General features: G+C 38.4%; 1 protein-coding gene and 1 non-coding gene across 8 annotated transcripts in view; one reads left to right on the plus strand and one right to left on the minus strand.

Annotated features, from left to right (window-relative positions):
* Positions 1-18,691, minus strand: part of LOC126365733 (multiple PDZ domain protein) — a 2,074,088-nt gene that overhangs the window by 1,653,975 nt on the left and 401,422 nt on the right. For all 7 annotated transcript variants that reach the window (XM_050008182.1, XM_050008180.1, XM_050008184.1 and 4 more), the window contains one exon: positions 7,841-8,002. In XM_050008182.1, the coding sequence (XP_049864139.1) occupies positions 7,841-8,002 (162 nt within the window). The remainder of the gene's footprint in view (positions 1-7,840; positions 8,003-18,691) is intronic.
* On the plus strand, positions 18,540-18,614 carry Trnas-cga (transfer RNA serine (anticodon CGA)). Its single transcript has one exon. It is a non-coding gene; the product is annotated as a tRNA-Ser (tRNA).

Genomic DNA, 18,691 nt, shown 5'->3' on the forward strand with positions numbered 1-18,691 from the left:
TTTAGGTCACAATGACTGAAGGAAGGTTAAGCTTTAATGTCCCATCGATGATTAGGTCATTAAAAATGGACAAAATCTCTGATATGAAAAGGACAGGAGGAATAAATCTGCTGGGTATTGTTTCAAGAAAACCATTCAAGTAGTCACCTTAACTGATTCACAGAACTTGTGGAAAATCTAAACCTGGATAGCCAAACAAGGACTTTAACTTCACTATGGCAAAAGAACAAGTGTAATAATCATGAAAGGATGAGGGTTTGGAATTGGCACTTTCACTATGTAAACCAAAAAAACTAGATACAATCACAAGAAGCTCAAGGAGCATCCAAGAGAAATTGAAAGGGGGACATGGCTAAGAAATAAAAGTTCAAATAAACAAAAAAATTAGAAAAATAACTTTTTTTCATCAGTGAAAACACATACATAATATTATAATTGAGTAGTTATTCTCTCATAAGCAATTTCCAGTTAAATCATAACCCATGAAACTTGAAGAGTATGGTCTCTTATCAGTTAGTGATAATACCCCTTATTGTGTACTCTAAGGTGATTAAGACTTGTGCCAATATTTTTCTTTCTCAGGCATTACTTTCTTTTGTGGTGAAGCAGCTAAGACAGGCCATTCCAGATATATTAAGAATGAATAAATATATCAAGGAGTAGTTTTTGTGAAACTTCAGCAGACAATAAGGCGAGTTCCTGATGTTCACAAGCAATTTTCGTTGTTTATAGTTGCCAAATTACGACATTGACTTTTCACCCGCTAATGGAACTATATACTTTTTTCTGTAGCATTTGAAAGAAGCTACGAAGAGAACTTCAGTTACATAACTCATAATTAGTAAACTGCAGGAGCGTCTATAGAAAGGTCCCAGATCTGCTCTCATTAATAAATGGTCACAATGCCCACACAGTACTACGGACAGAAAGTTGGCTGAAACCAGATGTAAACAGAAATGAAATACTTAACTTAGATGCCGATGTTTACTGCAGAGACAGGCTGGACAGTGAAGAGGGAGGCGTGTTTATAGCGATAAAAAGTGCAATAGTAACGAAGAAAATTGATGGAGATCCGAAATATGAAATACTTTGGGTGAAGGTCACGGTTAAAGCAGGCTCAAACATGGTAATTGGATCTCTCTATAGGTCTCCTGGCTCAGCAGCTGTTGTGGCAGAGCACCTGAAGGAAAATTTGGAAAATATTTCGAGTAGATTTCCCGACCATATTATAGTTCTGGGTGGAGATTTTAATTTGCCAGATATAGACTGGGAGACTCAAACGTTTATATCAGGTGACAGGGACAAAGAATCCAGTGAATTTTTTTAAGTGTATTATCTGAAAACTACCTTGAGCAGTTAAACAGAGAACCGACTCGAGGTGATAACATATTAGACCTTCTGGTGACAAACAAACCCGAACCATTTGAAACAGTTAACGCAGAACAGGGAATCAGCAATCATAAAGCGGTTACTGCACCGATGATTTCAACCATAAATAGAAATATTAAAACAGGTAGAAAGATTTTTCTGTTTAACAAAAGTGACAAACAGCAGATTTAAGAGTACTTGACGGCTCAACACAAAAGTTTTGCCTCAAGCATAGATACTGTTGAGGATCAGTGGACAAAGTTCAAAACCATCGTACAATATGCATTAGATGAGTATGTGCCAAGCAAGATTGTAAGAGATGGAAAAGAGCCACCGTGGTACAACAACTGAGTTAGAAACTGTTGCTGAAGCAAAGGGAACTTTACAGCAAACATAAACATAGCCAAAACCTTGCACACAAACAAAAATTACATGAAGCGAAATATAGTGTGAAGAGGGCTATGTGAGAGGTGTTCAATGAATTTGAAAGTAAAGTTCTATGTACTGACTTGGCAGAAAATCCTAAGAAATTTTGATCTTATGTCAAAGCAGTAGGTGGATCAAAAGAAAATGTCCAGACACTCTGTGACCAAAATGGTACTGAAACAGCGGATGACAGACTAAAGGCCGAAATACTAAATGTCTTTTTCCAAAGCTGTTTCACAGAGGAAGAATGCACTGTAGTTCCTTCCCTAGATTGTCGCACAGATGTTGTAGGACCGTTGCTATCCACAATATACACTACTGGCCATTAAAATTGCTACACCAAGAAGAAATGCAGATGGTAAATGGGTATTCACTGGACAAATATATTATATGTATGGTAGATATCGAAATAGATGACAGAGGGACAGAAAAACAATTAAAATCACTCAAAAGAGGAAAGGCCGCTGGACTTGATAGGATACCAGTTCGATTTTACACGGAGTACGCGAAGGAACTTGGCTCCCCTTCATGCAGCGGTGTAGCGTAGCATTCCAAAGGATTGGAAAAGGGCACAGGTCATCCCCATTTTCATGAAGGGATGTCAAACAGATGTGCAGAACTATATCTCTAACGTCAATCAGTTGTAGAATTTTGGAACACGTATATGTTCGAGTATAATGACTTTCCTGGAGACTAGAAATCTACTCTGTAGGAATGAGCATGGGTTTTGAAACACATGGGTGTGTGAAACCCAGCTTGCACTATTCATACACGAGACTCAAGAGAGCCATAGACATGGGTTCCCAGGTAGATGCTGTGTTTCTCGACTTCCACAAGGCATTTGATACAGTTCCCCACAGTAGTTTAATGAACAAAGTAAGAGTATATGGACTATCAGACCAATTGTGTGATTGGATTGAAGAGTTCCTAGATAACAGAACACAGCATGTCATTCTCAACGGAGAGAAGTCTTCCGAAGTAAGAGTGATTTCAGGAGTGCTGCAGGGGAGTGTTGTAGGACCATTGCTATTCACAATATACACTACTGGCCATTAAAATTGCTACACCAAGAAAAAATGAAGATGATAATCGGGTATTCATTGGATAAATGTATTATACTAGAACTAACATGTGTTAACATTTTCAGGCATTTTGAGTGCATAGATCCTGAGAAATCAGTACCCACAACAACCACTTCTGACCGTAATAACAGCCTTGATATGCCTGGGTATTGAGTCAAGCAGAGCTTGGATGGCGTTTACAGGTACTGCAGCTTCAACGCGATAACAGAGTTCATCAAGAGTAATAAGTGGCGTATTGTGATGAGCCAGTTGCTCGGCCACCATTGACCAGACGTTTTCAATTGGTGAGAGACCTGGAGAATGTGCTGGACAGGGCAGCAGTCCAACATTTTCTGTATCCAGAAAGGTCCGTACAGGACCTGCAACATGCTGTCGTGCATTATCCTCCTGAAATGTAGGGTTTTGCAGGGATCGAATGAAGGGTAGAGCCAGGGTCGAAACACATCTGAAATGTAACGTCCACTGTTCAAAGTGCCGTCAATGTGAACAAGAAGTAACAAAGACGTGTAACCAATGGCACCCCACACCATCACACCAGGTGATATGACAGTATGGCGATGACGAATACATGCTTCCAATGTGCGTTCACCGCGATGTTGCCAAACACAGATGCGACCATCATGATGCTGTAAACAGAACCTGGATTCATCCGAAAAAATCATGTTTTGCCATTTGTGCACCCAGGTTTGTCATTGAGTACACCATCACAGGCGCTCCTGTCTGTGATGCAGCGTCAAGGGAAACCGCAGCCACAGTCTCCGAACTGATACCATGCTGCTGCAAACGTCGTCATCAGACTGTTTGTGCAGATGGTTGTTGTCTTGCAAACGTCTCCATCTGTTGACTCAGGGATCGAGACGTGGCTGCACGATCCATTACAGCCATGCAGATAAGATGCCTATCATCTCGACTGCTAGTGATACGAGGCCGTTGGGATCTAGCACAGTGTTCCGTATTACTCTCCTGAACCCACCGATTCCATATTCTGCTAACAGTCATTGGATCTCGACCAACGCGAGCAGCAATGTTGCGACACAATAAACCGTAATCACGATAGTCTACAATGTGACCTTTATCAAAATCAGAAACCTGATGTTATGCATTTCTCCTCCTTACACGAGGCATCACAACAACGTTTCACCAGGCAACACCGGTCAACTGCTGTTTGTGTATGAGAAATCGGTTGGAAACTTTCCTCATGTCAGCTAGTTGTAGTTGTCACCACCGGCGCCAACCTTGTGTGAATGCTCTGAAAATCTAATCATTTGCATATCACAGCATCTTCTTCCTGTCAGTTAAATTTCACGTCTGTAGCATGTTATCTTCATGGTGTAGCAATTTTAATGGCCAGCAGTGTACATAAATGACCTTGTGGATAACATCGGAAGTTCACTGAGGCTTTTTGCGGATGATGCTGTAGGATATCGAGAGGTTGCAACAATGGAAAATTGTACTGAAATGCAGGAGGATCTGCAACGAATTGACACATGGTGCAGGGAACGGCAACTGAATCTCAATGTAGACAAGTGTAATGTGCTGCCAATACATAGAAAGAGAGATCCTTTATCATTTAGCTACAATATAGCAGGTCAGCAACTGGAAGCAGTTAATTCCATTAATTACCTGGGAGTAGACATTAGGAGTAATTTAAAATGGAATGACCATATAAAATTAATCACCAGTAAAGCAGATGCCTGACCGAGATTCATTGGAAGAATCCTAAGGAAATGCAATCCGAAAACAAAGGAAGTAGCTTACAGTACACTTATTTGTCCACTGCTTGAATATTGCTCACCGGTGTGGGATCCGTAGCAGATAAGATTGATAGAAGAGATAGAGAAGATCCAACAGAGAGCAGCATGCTTTGTTACAGGATCATTTAGTAATTGCGAAAGTGTTACGGAGATGACAGATAAACACCAGTGGAAGCCTCTGCAGGAGAGACGCTCAGTAGCTCAGTATGGGCTTTTGTTGAAGTTTTGAGAACACTGAGGAGTCAAGCAGTACATTGCTCCCTCCTATGTATATCTCACGAAGACACCATGAGGATAATCTGGAGAGATTAGAGCCCACACAGAGGCATAACGACAATCTTTCTTTCCATAAACAATACGACATTGGAATAGAAGGGAGAACCGATAAAAGTACTGAAAGTACCCTCCGCCGCACACGGTCAGGTGGCTTGCGGAGTATTGATGTAGATGTAGATAAAAAGGCTGATCATATAGTATCAGAACAAAAATGCCGCAAGCCACTGTCTCCCCTATTATACCAAATGAAAGCAAACACTTTCTTCATGACCAGCACTTCAGATTACTTGTTTGACTGAAGCCCCATCAGTCTGTGTTACGATGATTTAGATATCAGATAACTTGCTTATAAAACTGTTGAGACACTCACAGTGTATACAATAGTCAAAAAAGTGAACATTGTTTATGGTGAATGTTGCCAAAGTACTACAGCAATGTTGTGGCTGTAAGCTGAAGAATATCGAGATCATGCCAAGCACTCATAATCTGTCTTTTAAAACATAATAAAAAAGTTCTATAAATTTGAAGTGTGAAAGACAAAATACATCAAGGGAAAAGAAGAGCAACTGCTGAAAGAAATTCCATTGCAAAAACCCTCTTCACATCTCACTGCATCCGCAGCTTCATGGCAATGTCTTCCAAACCAAATGTTATTTACAAATAATTTTGTTTAAGGAAGAAGCATAATTTACAAACATGGACAAGTCAATCTTTGCAGCAAGTACTAATCGTCAGTTGAATCTGCACACTCACTCAAACAACACTCTTGGTTCCTCAAGGATTTGTGTGTGTTTTTCAAGACCCACATCATTGGTCTCTGGTTTACTGATGGGAATCTAAATACACTCAGGTATCATGAGTTCTTGAGATATGCTGCTACTGTATTTATTGAAGGGTGTAAGGCAGTCAGTGTGGTACCAACATGATTGATGTACCTCCCATTCAGCACATGTATTGGCAGACCCTCTTAAGATGACATTTGGAGAGCACTGGTATGTTAATTCAAGAAACATAAAGTGTCCTCACATTCACCGAACTTAACACTTCTATACTGTTATCTTGAGCAAAAATTTTAAAAATGGGGTCTCTTAGGAAACATCGATTCCTGAACCCAGGCCTGAAATGCCTGATAACAACGGATCTGTGCTGCTATTGACTCCAGATGAAATTCAATATGCAGTTTTGTTTCTCCAGAATCACTTTATGCAGCAATGTTCAGGGTCAACATTTTGAGCACTTTCTGTGAATCATGTGATTATTTACAGTGGATATCATAGGACAGACATTTAGGGAACCTCTTATACTTATGGAAGGACAGGGATATTATTTGATCAAGTCACTAAAGTTCTCTTAGAAATTTCTTTCAAATGCCACAGAAAAAATAGCATAGTCACATTAGAAAAATACAAAGTCACTGTCGTAATTTGCCAACATCAGGAAATTCACCATATTGTCTACTACGACATGGCAAGAAGTGGTTACTGAAACTTAGAGGTAAATTTTTGTGTGCCAATTGGCCTCTATCTTTAACTATCCATTAGTTCATAATTTGCAGCATTTCTCTGATGTTCTTCCATGAGTTAATGAAACCAGTCACTTTTCTTTCTGCTCATCCTTACATACATTCAATACCCCCTGTAAATCCTAATTAGTATGGGTCACAAATATTTAAGTACTACATCAGGATGGGGCACATTAGTGTCATCTAAGCAGTCCCTTTTGTAGAGTGACTGTCTTTTCCCAGAATCCTACAACTGAGTTAGTGGCGATTCCATCAAATACCCTAGAAATGGTTACACCTGATGGCTCTCAATCTTCCACCATAATCGAGTCCACCAACATGAGGTGGCAAATATGAGGTAGCCAAGGAGGTGGAAATGTGAGTTCTATTATGCCAAGACTGCTTGGTAGCTACAACAGGAAAACACAATTAAATAGCAGGAGTACAAAATAAGAAAGAATTTATTTCTTAACTTTGCTGTAGTCCATGATCAGTTGGTTGACAATTATAGAATACTTGACTAAACTAAGCGTCTGTAGAATGACATAATTTACAAGTCACAAATCTTGCAATGACGATTAATCTCTCGTAATGTTGATTGTCGAATCCAGTGAATTTGAAGACTAACTTGGAATGGAGCTACAAAAACTTGATGACAGCAATGACTGAGCTGCAGACGATGACTAACATTGGCGCTGTCTGACCACTGTGAGCGGCTACAATCTGTATGTAGACTGACACAACTGCACTACTCGCCTGCTGCAGATGAAGTGGCCTCGCGGCGAGCATAAGTATTGCGACTGGCAGTATACTCTTTGGTTAACACAGCCGTTCTTGTGTTCCGTTTATCAAGAGAATCACATCCGGTGGACCGATCTCTCAGGTGGCGGTGCGGTCACATGACTGACGAGATCACAACATCTCGATATTTGTATGCATTTTGATTCATTGTTGTTGCAGTCATAGTATACTATTTTTCTGCATTTTGTGAAGAGCACACTTTTGCATTAGCAAACATTTAAAGGAAATTGCCAGTCTTCAAACTGATTTGATATGACTGGATGTTTATGCAGCTTTTTTCTGACAGTACTTCATTACGGTTAATTGCACTGTCTCCAAGAAGAGTGTTTGCATTGTCATTTCTATATTGAACCTGAACACCAAGGGTCTCAACACACTTCCCAGGAGTGCGACTGAAGTTACTTTTGTATCTTTTGGTGATAGTTCATAATATTTGGTGATCGGTAGAGAGAGAGTGAATGAGAATGTGCATGGATGAAGAAACTGATTACATATTTTTTGCATAATACAGAACAGTTGTACTCTCAAAAGTAGCTGATGTACATTTTTCCACAATTTAAGTTTTTTGAAACTCAATGCCTTTAATCATATTCATTCTTACTAGAATACTTCTATTTCTGTACAGTACATACCCTGGCTGCAAATGCCGCTCTGTCCTGAGAAGTATCTATCAGACGGTAAGGTGTTGTTTCGCCTGGTCTTCGAGCACAAACCATACGCACGTTCATGGGAAGATCTTTCAATATGGTAACAACTTCAATATGATTCATCCCAAGCAGACGGTGACCATTAACCTTCAGAAATCAAAATATAGTAAATTTTGCAGTAACACTATATAGCTTAAATATCAATGTAAACTTTAAATTTATTATCTCTTTATTTATGGATCATTACAGAAGCAAAGCTATTCCATTATCAGTGTGTAAAAATAAAACAATAAAAAAAAACCTGTATCACATGTGTAAAATATACATAAAAACGGAGGTGGTGCCACAATGAGTAAGTAGTGATAACAATATAACTGAAAATATAATAGTGAATTTGACAAAGGTCATGCATCAGTAGAATTTCCACGTAAAATCAAATAAAAAGTGGACTTGGGAAGGTCTAAATGGAATTAAATATTAAGTTAACTGTATTTTAAAAGAAACTGAAATTACACAAGACAAAATTGATACAAACAGTTTTAAACATATAACACGTCAGCCTCAGTTGCAAATAGAAACCAGTTTTTACCTAGGTTTCAGCCAAAATAATTTGGCCCACTTCAGAAGCTATTGACACTAAACTATTGCATGCCAAAGTTTGGTCATGTCAAGTATAAAAATATAGCACCATAGTACCCAGTCATAAATTTACATTACTTAGCTGAAGAAAAACAGCAGGCCCCACTGCGCGGTCAAGGTCGGTAGGCCACGCATAGGGGCTTGCTGATGTCTTATATGTTTAATTATCACAGTTGCTGACAGGGCTGCACGATGTTAAAAAATCATAAACAGTTTTCGTATAAATACTTTATTTGAAACAACATTAACAGAACATCCATGAAAATACAAAAAATGCTGAATCAATTGAGGAACATAGCTAATAATTAAATGAATGACACTAAAAATAAATTGCTTTCAGAGATATACATTGAGCTTGCATGCCCTCCACCCTCTTTGTCATGGAATCATATGCTGTGTGTCTGAAGTCCACTGTGTCATGTCTTGTATCCACTGTGCCTTGTCTCGTTTTCCAGTTACCAGCATCAGAGATGCAAAGATTCAGTTAAGGTCACTGATGGGGTGCCACTATCACTGACCATAAGTGACTTGTCGATTTTGCTAATAACTGTATGCGGTTCATCATATGGTGGCTGCAGAGGCTTGTGCAGAGCATAACATCTCACAAAGATTTGTTTACATGTCCAAAGGTCAGTGAAAATAAAACGGGGCAGAGTTTGATACTCTCGCGGCACACTGACTAAAGTTGGATAATGTTTAGACATAATTGTTGAACAAAGCCTGACACCTCACCAAGGTCATTACGCATATCACTGAACAATTCTCTGAGTAACCTGATTAGTTGACTATAGACCAGTTCTGTTGCAGTACTTTTAATATTTACCTTGATGATGCTGCAGAGACCCAGCAGGACAACAGGTAGTGTTTCTGTCCAACATAGCAATTCATAACACCTTAGATGCATTTGTAACTGGTGGTGTAAACATGCAACAAAGTCGTTTGTTACTGGCTGATACACTGCAGTTAGAATATGCTTCATGCTTAACAAAACAAAGTAATTTGAATAGATGTGTCTCCTACCTACCTTGGTCAGTGGCAATACTGATAGGCACTCTAAAATGGGTGACCTGGCAGCAAAGAAAGGTGATGGCAATAGTTCCATTGTGGTGTCAACCATAGGAAGAACTTGAGCTCAGTAGTTGAAACATTAAATGGCCATTAGACAGTACATGTGTTCTTCAGACAGAGCTAAATGTCCAACATTGTAGATGTGGCCATGTTCAGATCATTGCCGGAGGAGGAGGAGGGGTCAAGCGTACCAAGAGTTGCAGTAAAAAGATGAGTGATCTGATGGTGACAGGCCACAATTGATGCACAGAAGTTCTACAGTCTTTGTCAATTTCTAACTACACAAAAGCTCAATTAACCAGCCTAATCACATTCCATACTCTAAGGTCAAACAAATCATGTAGCAACGGGATTGCTTTCTGCTGCTCATTGTTGATTTGCTGACTCGAGTCTAGTGCTTTATAGCCGAGTTCACCTGTAATAGTGTCTTTGTGGGAAAGAGTGTCTGCCAGCACATTCAGTTATTCACTGACATGGATGATATGAGTCGTGAACAGTGCTATATAATCTAAGTGTCACGGTTGATGCTGCGACATCTTTGCTGACTGTTGACATTAATCGTAGCTTCTGGTCACACAAGGTCTGTTCAAAAAATTCCAGAACTTTGGTCACTAAATGTTTCTATGCTTACCTTTTACTTATTGTCCATGGTCTTCTTTGAAATACTCTCCTCCACAATTGATACACTGCTCCCAATGCCATTTCCACTTCCCAAAGAAGTATTGCTGAATTGCAAGAAGTGCTGCCTGTGAATTTTCTGTTTTATTATTATTATTTTTTTATCTTGTCTATCGTTGCGAATCTTCATCGTTTCAATAGGGCTTTCAACTATGGAAATAAAAAATAAAAAAGTCCACAGGAGGGAACTTCTGAGAGTACAGAGGATGAGGCAGCACAATGATTTCATTTATAGTGTAATTGTCATGCGCCAACAGGGATGAATGTGAGGATGCATTATTGTAATGCAAGAGTCATGAATTGTCTCACCATCATGCGCCAACAGGGATGAATGTGAGGATGCATTATTATAATGCAAGAGTCCTGAATCAACTCACCATATTCTAGGCCATTCTCTCATTTTTTTGCAGGTGTTGCAACATATCCGAAGAGTACCATTGATAAACAGTTTGTGCCTGCACCATGAATTCATGATGAACTAATACTTCAAAGTCGAAGAAAATTATCAGCAAGGCTTTCACATTTGACCTTACCTGATGAGCTCTTTTTGGTCTTGGAGAACCTTTCCCGACCCACTGTGAAAACTGAATCTTGGTCTCAACATCTTAACCATAGACCCATGTCTCATCACCAGTTATGATTCTCTTAAGGAACATTTTGTTCTCATTTGCACAATCCAAAAGCCCTTCACAGATTGCGAGGCGAAGGTCATTCTGGTCTAGACTCATGAGCTGTGGGACAAACTTGGTGGCAACATGATGCATTCCAAGATGGTGTGTCAGGATTTCATGACATGATCCAGCTGAAATGTTACGTTCTTCTGTAATGTCTCCGACAGTCAGTCTTTGATTGGCACACAGAATTTCATACACATTCCTGACATGAGCGTCGTCAATAGACATCAAAGGACGTCCTGAATGAGAATCATCTTTAACATTCATCCAGTCATTTTTAAACTGTGTGAACCATTTATAACACTGAGTATGGTTTAAGCACTCATCATCGTATGCTTCCTGCACCCTCTGGTGTATCTCCAGAGAGGTTTTCTAGAGTTTCACACAAAATTTGATGCAGATGCCTTGCCCTGCAAACAATTTGCAAACTGTGCGACACAATGTTCTACTTAATACAGCACTTACCAATAACAGACAAACAACAATGAAACATCCGGCCGTTTCACATTGAACACAGGCACATGCAGGGATGCCAACAGCATTTCGCTCCAACACCCCAATGCGCTGAATTACAATGTTCAAGAATGTTTTGGACAGATCTCATATGTTGTGAGGAAGGCAGTTTTTAAATGAAAAATGCCAAGGGTCATCACTGTTGGTTTCTCTGCTGCCGAAGTGCTGCAACTTGTACAGTTGAATCGACCATCAAAGTGAGAGGTGCTTACAGTACAGGGTGCACTAAAAGTGTGGCCTGTGCGATAGCAGCATTCACATTGTTAAAACCAGTTTCTATTTTGCTGTTCACTAAAATTCTTCCATGTCTGAAGTGAAACTATTAAGAAGTTTGTAATGAACCTTGTGTCCTTGGGACTATTGTATGTTAACCAAAATGTTCAGTTCTGTGTAAATTTTGGCCAGACTTTGGTTAATTTTCTAATTTACATTATATATTTCTCATCTGAAGATATCTCTGAACATATCTTCAATGTCTTAAGTAAGGTGGGACTGACGAATGACATCGAAAAAGTACAAAGAAGGGCAGCTCGTTTTGTTTTATCGTGAAATAGGGGAGATAGTGTCACAGACATTATATGTGAATTGGAGTGGTGATCATTAAAACAAAGGCGTTTTTCATTGCGATGGGATCTTCTCATGAAATTTCAATCACCAGTTTTCTCCTCTGATTGCGTAAACATTCTGCTGGCACCCACCTACACAGGGAGAAATGATCTTCACGATAAAATAAGAGCAATCAGGGCTCACACAGAAAAATTTAAGTGCTCATTTTTCCTGCATGCCGTTCGAGAGTGGAATGGTATAGAGACAGCTTGAAGGTGGTTCATTGAACCCTCTGCAAGGCACTTTATTGTGAATAGCAGAGTAATCATGTAGATGTAGAAATTATTAAGAAGTTCGTAACGAACCTTGCCTCCTTGGGACTACTGTATACTAACCAAAATGTTCAGTTCTGTGTAAATTTTGGCCAGACTTAGGTTAATTTTCTAATTTACATTATATATTTCTCATCTGAACCCTCTGCAAGGCACTTTATTGTGAATAGCAGAGTAATCATGTAGATGTAGAAATTATTAAGAAGTTTGTAACGAACCTTGCCTCCTTGGGACTACTGTATACTAACCAAAATGTTCAGTTCTGTGTAAATTTTGGCCAGACTTAGGTTAATTTTCTAATTTACATTATATATTTCTCATCTGAAGATATCTCTGAACATATATGATTGCTAAAAATCTGTATTTCTGTTAACATATTTTTATTATTCATACTGATCCATTTCACAGTATCTTAGTAATCACAATTGTCAACCTAAATGATCTACAAACAAATTTTAAGTAAACATAATATTATTATGCTCAAGTTTTCATGCAAACAAAATTTGTCTTCATTAATATTTTTTTCTAATTTTATTATTGGTAATAAATTTGATTTTTTAAAATAACAGGGAGCAACTATTTTTCATATTTGTAACCATTTTTATTAACCATTGGGCCTATAATTCTTCATGTATATAACTGTTTTCATACAACTACATATTAATTAACTCGGGAAAACAATTTCAATTAAGACATTCATATTAATTCTAATTTTGACTACATACTGTTCTAGGGGGTAATGGAAGCTGGGCCCATACCATATAATGTAATTTTGATGCCAAGTGCATCAGGGTAGTGTCAGACAGGGTCAGAGTTGGAGCAGATAAGAATGGGTTTAGTAGCTGTTGAGATTGGTAGGTGATGCTCTGTGTTTGCTCTCTGCTCTTTGTCTAATTAAAGGAAGTTGTACAGTGTTGTCGTATACGTTTGTCAAGAGCAGCTAAAAAAACAACAACAACAACATAACATAATGTTCCAGAGATTTCTCCTTTATGCAAATGTGGACAAAATCTTTTAACAGGTTATATAGTAATAAAGCTCCAGCCTGGACACTGAGACTGATTTTGCCAGGTTAATTCTATTTATAAGCAAATAAAATGCTTCTGCTCTTACTAAATAATATAAATGTTGTTTATATTATGAAGCAGTACATACAATTAATTAATTTTGCTTTGTTATATATGGGCATTAAGTGAGAGATGACATTATAAATTATTCAATGGAACAGTCAGAATTGTGTGGTAGTACATGATGCAGTACTGAAAACCTGAGAACTGTCATTAACTCATAAACTGTGAAAGACCACGGGAAGTTATTAATGGCTTCCACTCTGTCCTGAAGCAGTGTTTTGAACACGCACTTCACTGGGTTCATGACTGAGCCATGTGAAATTGGGTGTGTGAAGATTTGCAGTCCAGATGTTCAGATTCAAACCTGGACATCACCAGATCATCATCAATATAGAAATACCAGAAGTCGAGATCATGTGTGATATCATCCATAAAGTTCTGGAAGCTCTGTGCAGCATAGTATACTGCAAAAGGCATCCTCGTGAATCAAACAAGCCAAAGGAGTACAGATAGCAGTCTTAGGTATATTGTCTGGGGCTGTATATTTGGTACAAAGCACATACCAAGCCCATTGTTGAGAAGATGTTTTTGCCATGGATGCTGAGAGCATAATCTTCAACCTGAGGGATTGGTTATAGGTTAGGAATTATTCTTGCAATAAGTTGACCAGCAATCACCTTAGGGGCTGAATCAATTGGTCTTCTTTGGGACGATGTGGAGGAGTGAGGTCCACGTGCTGTTAGACTGATACTGTACAGTACCTAATTAACAGTATAGGGACACCTATTCATGGACATTAATTTGGCCTGTGCCCACCCTTCACCTTTAGGACAGCTTGAATTCTACTGGGGACACTTTCAATGGTGTATCTGAATGTCTTCCTCAAGAGCTGAAACCAGAAAAGGTAGTGATGTTGGATGCTACAGTCTGGTGTGAAGACGACAATCTAACTCATCTTGAAGGTCTTTCATTGGGTTCACTTTTGGACTCTAGGCAGATCAGTCCATTTCACAAATGTTGTAGTCAACAAACCATTGTCTCACAGATGTTGCTTTATGACAAGACGCATTGTCACTCTGATACAAATAATCATCTTGGAACTGTTTGTCTTCTGTACACAGTATTTGTATACTTCTGCAATTAACTTTTCTTAAGTGCAATAAGAGGACCACACCCTAACCATGAAAAACACACCCATACCAATAACACCACTGCCTTCAATGACGGCACTGCACATGATGGCAGATAACATTCTCCAGGTATCCACCAAACCCAAAATCTTCCATCGGCTTGCCAAAAGGTATAGTGAGATTCATTACACCAAATCATGCTTCCAGTTACCCACTGTCCAGTGGCACTGCACCTTATACCACCTCAAGTGTCACTTACCAAGAACTACAGGAACATGTGTCTTATGAGGAGTTGCTTGAACACTGTATCCCATTCTTTTTAACTACATTTCCAGAGTCATTGTGCTAGCTGGTCTGCTGGTAGCACTCTGGAACTCATTGAGTGATTCCTTTTGCTGATTTTTACAACCACCCTTCACATTTTTTGTTTATCTATTGTTGTTCCTTCACATTTCCACTTGACAATCACATCACCAAAAGCTGACATGGACAGATTTAGAAGGGTTAAATTGTCCCTCATGGATTTGTTACTCAGGTAATGTCAAATGACTAGTCCATATTCAAAGTCACCTAGCTCTTCTTAGCGAGCTGTTCTGCTGTTAGTGCTTCGTTACCGACAACAAAATGCTCCCACCTCCTTTAATACTAATGAGTCTGCCTCTTGTGACATCTAGTGGCCAATTTTGCATTACCTAGGAGTGTCCTGATACTTTTGATTGGATAGTGCAGACTCTGTCTATTAAATGAACGCTGGAACCCCTTTTACACTTTCAGTGGTAACATTAACCTTTTCCAATTCAATAACGGATTTCTTCAATGAAATAATTTTTTGTTTCCATTTCATTCAGATGGTATATGCCATTGGTGAGCATAAAAGAAAATTCCTGTTTCACTACCTCCTATTTCTTGAGTGCTTATTGATGAGGTTGGGCAGTAATCGGAAGCTCTGGCATTGTTAGAATATAGTGCATTATTAAGTGATATAGAAGGAATAGTACATGATGCCACTAAGTGACTTTTAGGAACTGTGGAAGGAGTGCTGGATACTGAGAATCATCAATGATCATGAATATGGCAGCATTGTCTACAAGACTGGTTAGTCAAGTTAATGGTTTAATCAAGAAGATGGTGGTGGGAAAGGTAAATTTGGTGAGAGCATGACATGGCTATATGTCTTAATTGTGAAATCACTGACAGCAATTAGTGCTGCGACGAGGCAGCTGACACTATGGGCACACCAATACATTGGCACCTGTGTTCTGGGCAAATTTCCCAGCTCAGATGTGGGACAGTATTGTCAAGCTTCTGAGCCACATCACCTTTGGTATCAGTATACCTTTCCAGATGAATGTGTATCCCAGTGCCCTCTTGGCGATTGTCAGTGTTGTGCCAGCCAACTGGAATGTCATGTTTGAAATGCAGTGAACTGTACGGTAAGTAATTAGAATCAATAAGGTAGGTTGAGATATGTGTATTCATTTAAGGTGGTGTGCAGAATGTGAGCTGCATGACTGAAATGTTTGCATCTCAATAATCAAAAGTCAGTGTCAAGTCACCTGATGTCATCGTATCACATACAGTATGTAATATGATGTGCCTGAAGCAGAGGTGTCACCAAAATGTTGTGTTTTAGAAGAAATAATTCATTTTTCTTTAAAAAAAGCAAGTTATTGTAAATTCTTACAACATGGTGTAAAAATAGACATTAAAATAGAAAGAAACAGACTGATTAGATTGGAAGCCAGAAACACAGATTATGAAACTATTAAGTATAAGATGAAACAGGAGTTTATAGAGACATTGACTTAAGGTGTAGTCATTTAACAAATTTAATTGTGAAAGAGGAAAAGTTTCCACAGGTAAAAAGAAAAAATAAAGAGAAATGAAAGAAATGTCAAGCGAGTGAAAGAAAGCAGTTCTTACAGGAAAAATAAATCTTTCATTAAAATAATGAAGGGAGCATAGTACAATACAGTGATTAAATGTAGCTACTCATAAACAGCTTCATGAACATATAGGAAGATATGATGAAAATTTGGTAAACAAAAAAACAAAAAACAGATAAAAACCATGGGAATATGAAGAAATCAAAACAGAGATTATGCTGAATAGACATCACATTTTATTAAATTGGATACTAAATGGCAAAAGAATCAATAACGGACATAAAATCGCACAAGCATTCCAAGATTTCTTTAAATGCTATTACAGTTCACAAGATGAACTGAAAACACACTCTATTGATACTGGTAATGAAAATATTGACATTCCAGATGTGATTCTGGACAGTGTTTAATTAAAAATGGTTAAAGCTAAGAGAGGGGGGGGGGGGGGGGGGGGAAGTGAAACAAAAGGAACTTGTACGTTGGTTTGGAGTACACCTGCAGGGTAAAGCAAATTACCAAAATTGGAACAAGGAAATTCACATTTCAGACATAAAAGACTACAGTTTCAGCAGATATTTACAGAAGTTATCATCAAGCAAATAGCAAAATATTGGACTTTAAACAAACAAAGGAGTAAGTTTCTTCTTTTCTTTGCGTCAATTGTTTGATTCTGCCTAAAGGAACAAACTGACATTAAAAGTAGGTTAAAACAATGGAGTTCAATGGAGATTTTGTAAGTCATGAATGAAAGTTTAAAATGAAGTAATGAGTATGAATTATCACTTTGAATGAAATTCACAGATTATAAAAAAGTTCTTCATCTAATGTCAACACAATCTGTACTAACAGTCTTGAGAGGCAAAGCACTGATTCAACTATGTCAGTGACTGAATGATACCAGTGTGTCTTAACTACTTTTCTACAAAAGAAATGAGTAAGCCTCCAGACACAGTAAGTACTGCATGCTGTTTTGTCCTTTAAGAGACAGCTTCAGCAGAGCGGCAATCTGGTGTAGTTCACTGTACGCATCTAATGTAACAAAAGTAAAATGAGAAATATTTCTTGAGTATGCTGTTCTGAAAGTTTAATAAACTGTATGAAAAGCATTCTGTTGTAACAATAATCCATCAGAGCTGCTTTCTTTATATTTTTTATATTTTATTCACCACTACTGGTTTCAAGCGATGGCTCAATCTCAAAGGGTGCCACGATACAAACAAGATCTCTCTCTCTCTCTCTCTCTCTCTCTCTCACACACACACACACACACACACACACACACACACACATGGTAAATAAAATGTAAAAAAATATAGAATAAAGCAATTCTGGTGGATTATTGTGACAACAGTATGAATTTCATATGACATGAGAAGCCTTCACAATACATTTTGACATCATCTGTTGAGATACTGTGGAAGTATAAAATCACCAATAATTAGATATTATTTCAATCACAAGAGAATAGCTAACTCACACAGCAAATCTCACTCTTCTACATTCTGAACTGACAGATAAATGTCAATGAACTTGATAGAAAAATGGAGCTTGGAAGACGAGGTCTTTCTAATATAATTTATCCACATTTTTTCTGTATAAATGTTATGAATGTAACTTTTCACAATGAAACCATGAAACAGTAGCTAGACTAAAACTAGAATGAAATAAATATTTATGAAATCCTAATTCGAATGTGTATTCTTCATATAGTAATAGGTTTAAGATACAGAAGTTTGTTTCAATGAGCAATGGTCGCAGCATGGTACAAGTGAGTTTAATTTATCATCTGCATATGAAAAATTTAGACAAAATCATTATTCCAGAATGAGATTTTCACTCTGCAGCGGAGATTGAAATAATATCTACATATTGGTGATTTTATACTTCCACAGTATCTCAACAGATGATGTCAAAATGTATTGTGAAGGCTTCTCATGTCATATGAAATTCATACTGTTGTCACTCCGCTTCAGAGTGAAAATCTCATTCTGGAAACATCCCCCAGGCTGTGGCTAAGCCATGTCTCCACAGTATCCTTTCTTTCAGGAGTGCTAGTTCTGCATGTTTCGCAGAAGAGCTTCTGTAAAGTTTGGAAGGTAGGAGACGGATACTGGCAGAAGTAAAGCTGTGAGTACCGGGCGTGAGTCGTGCTTCGGTAGCTCAGTTGGTAGAGCACTTGCCCGCGAAAGGCAAAGGTCCCGAGTTCGAGTCTCGGTCGGGCACACAGTTTTAATCTGCCAGGAAGTTTCAAAATCATTATTGATTTACCTTGGGAGTAGGAATTACATAGATAACAAATA

This window comes from Schistocerca gregaria, chromosome 4 (assembly GCF_023897955.1).
Source record: "Schistocerca gregaria isolate iqSchGreg1 chromosome 4, iqSchGreg1.2, whole genome shotgun sequence".
In the NCBI taxonomy this organism is placed as follows: Eukaryota; Metazoa; Arthropoda; class Insecta; order Orthoptera; family Acrididae; genus Schistocerca; species Schistocerca gregaria.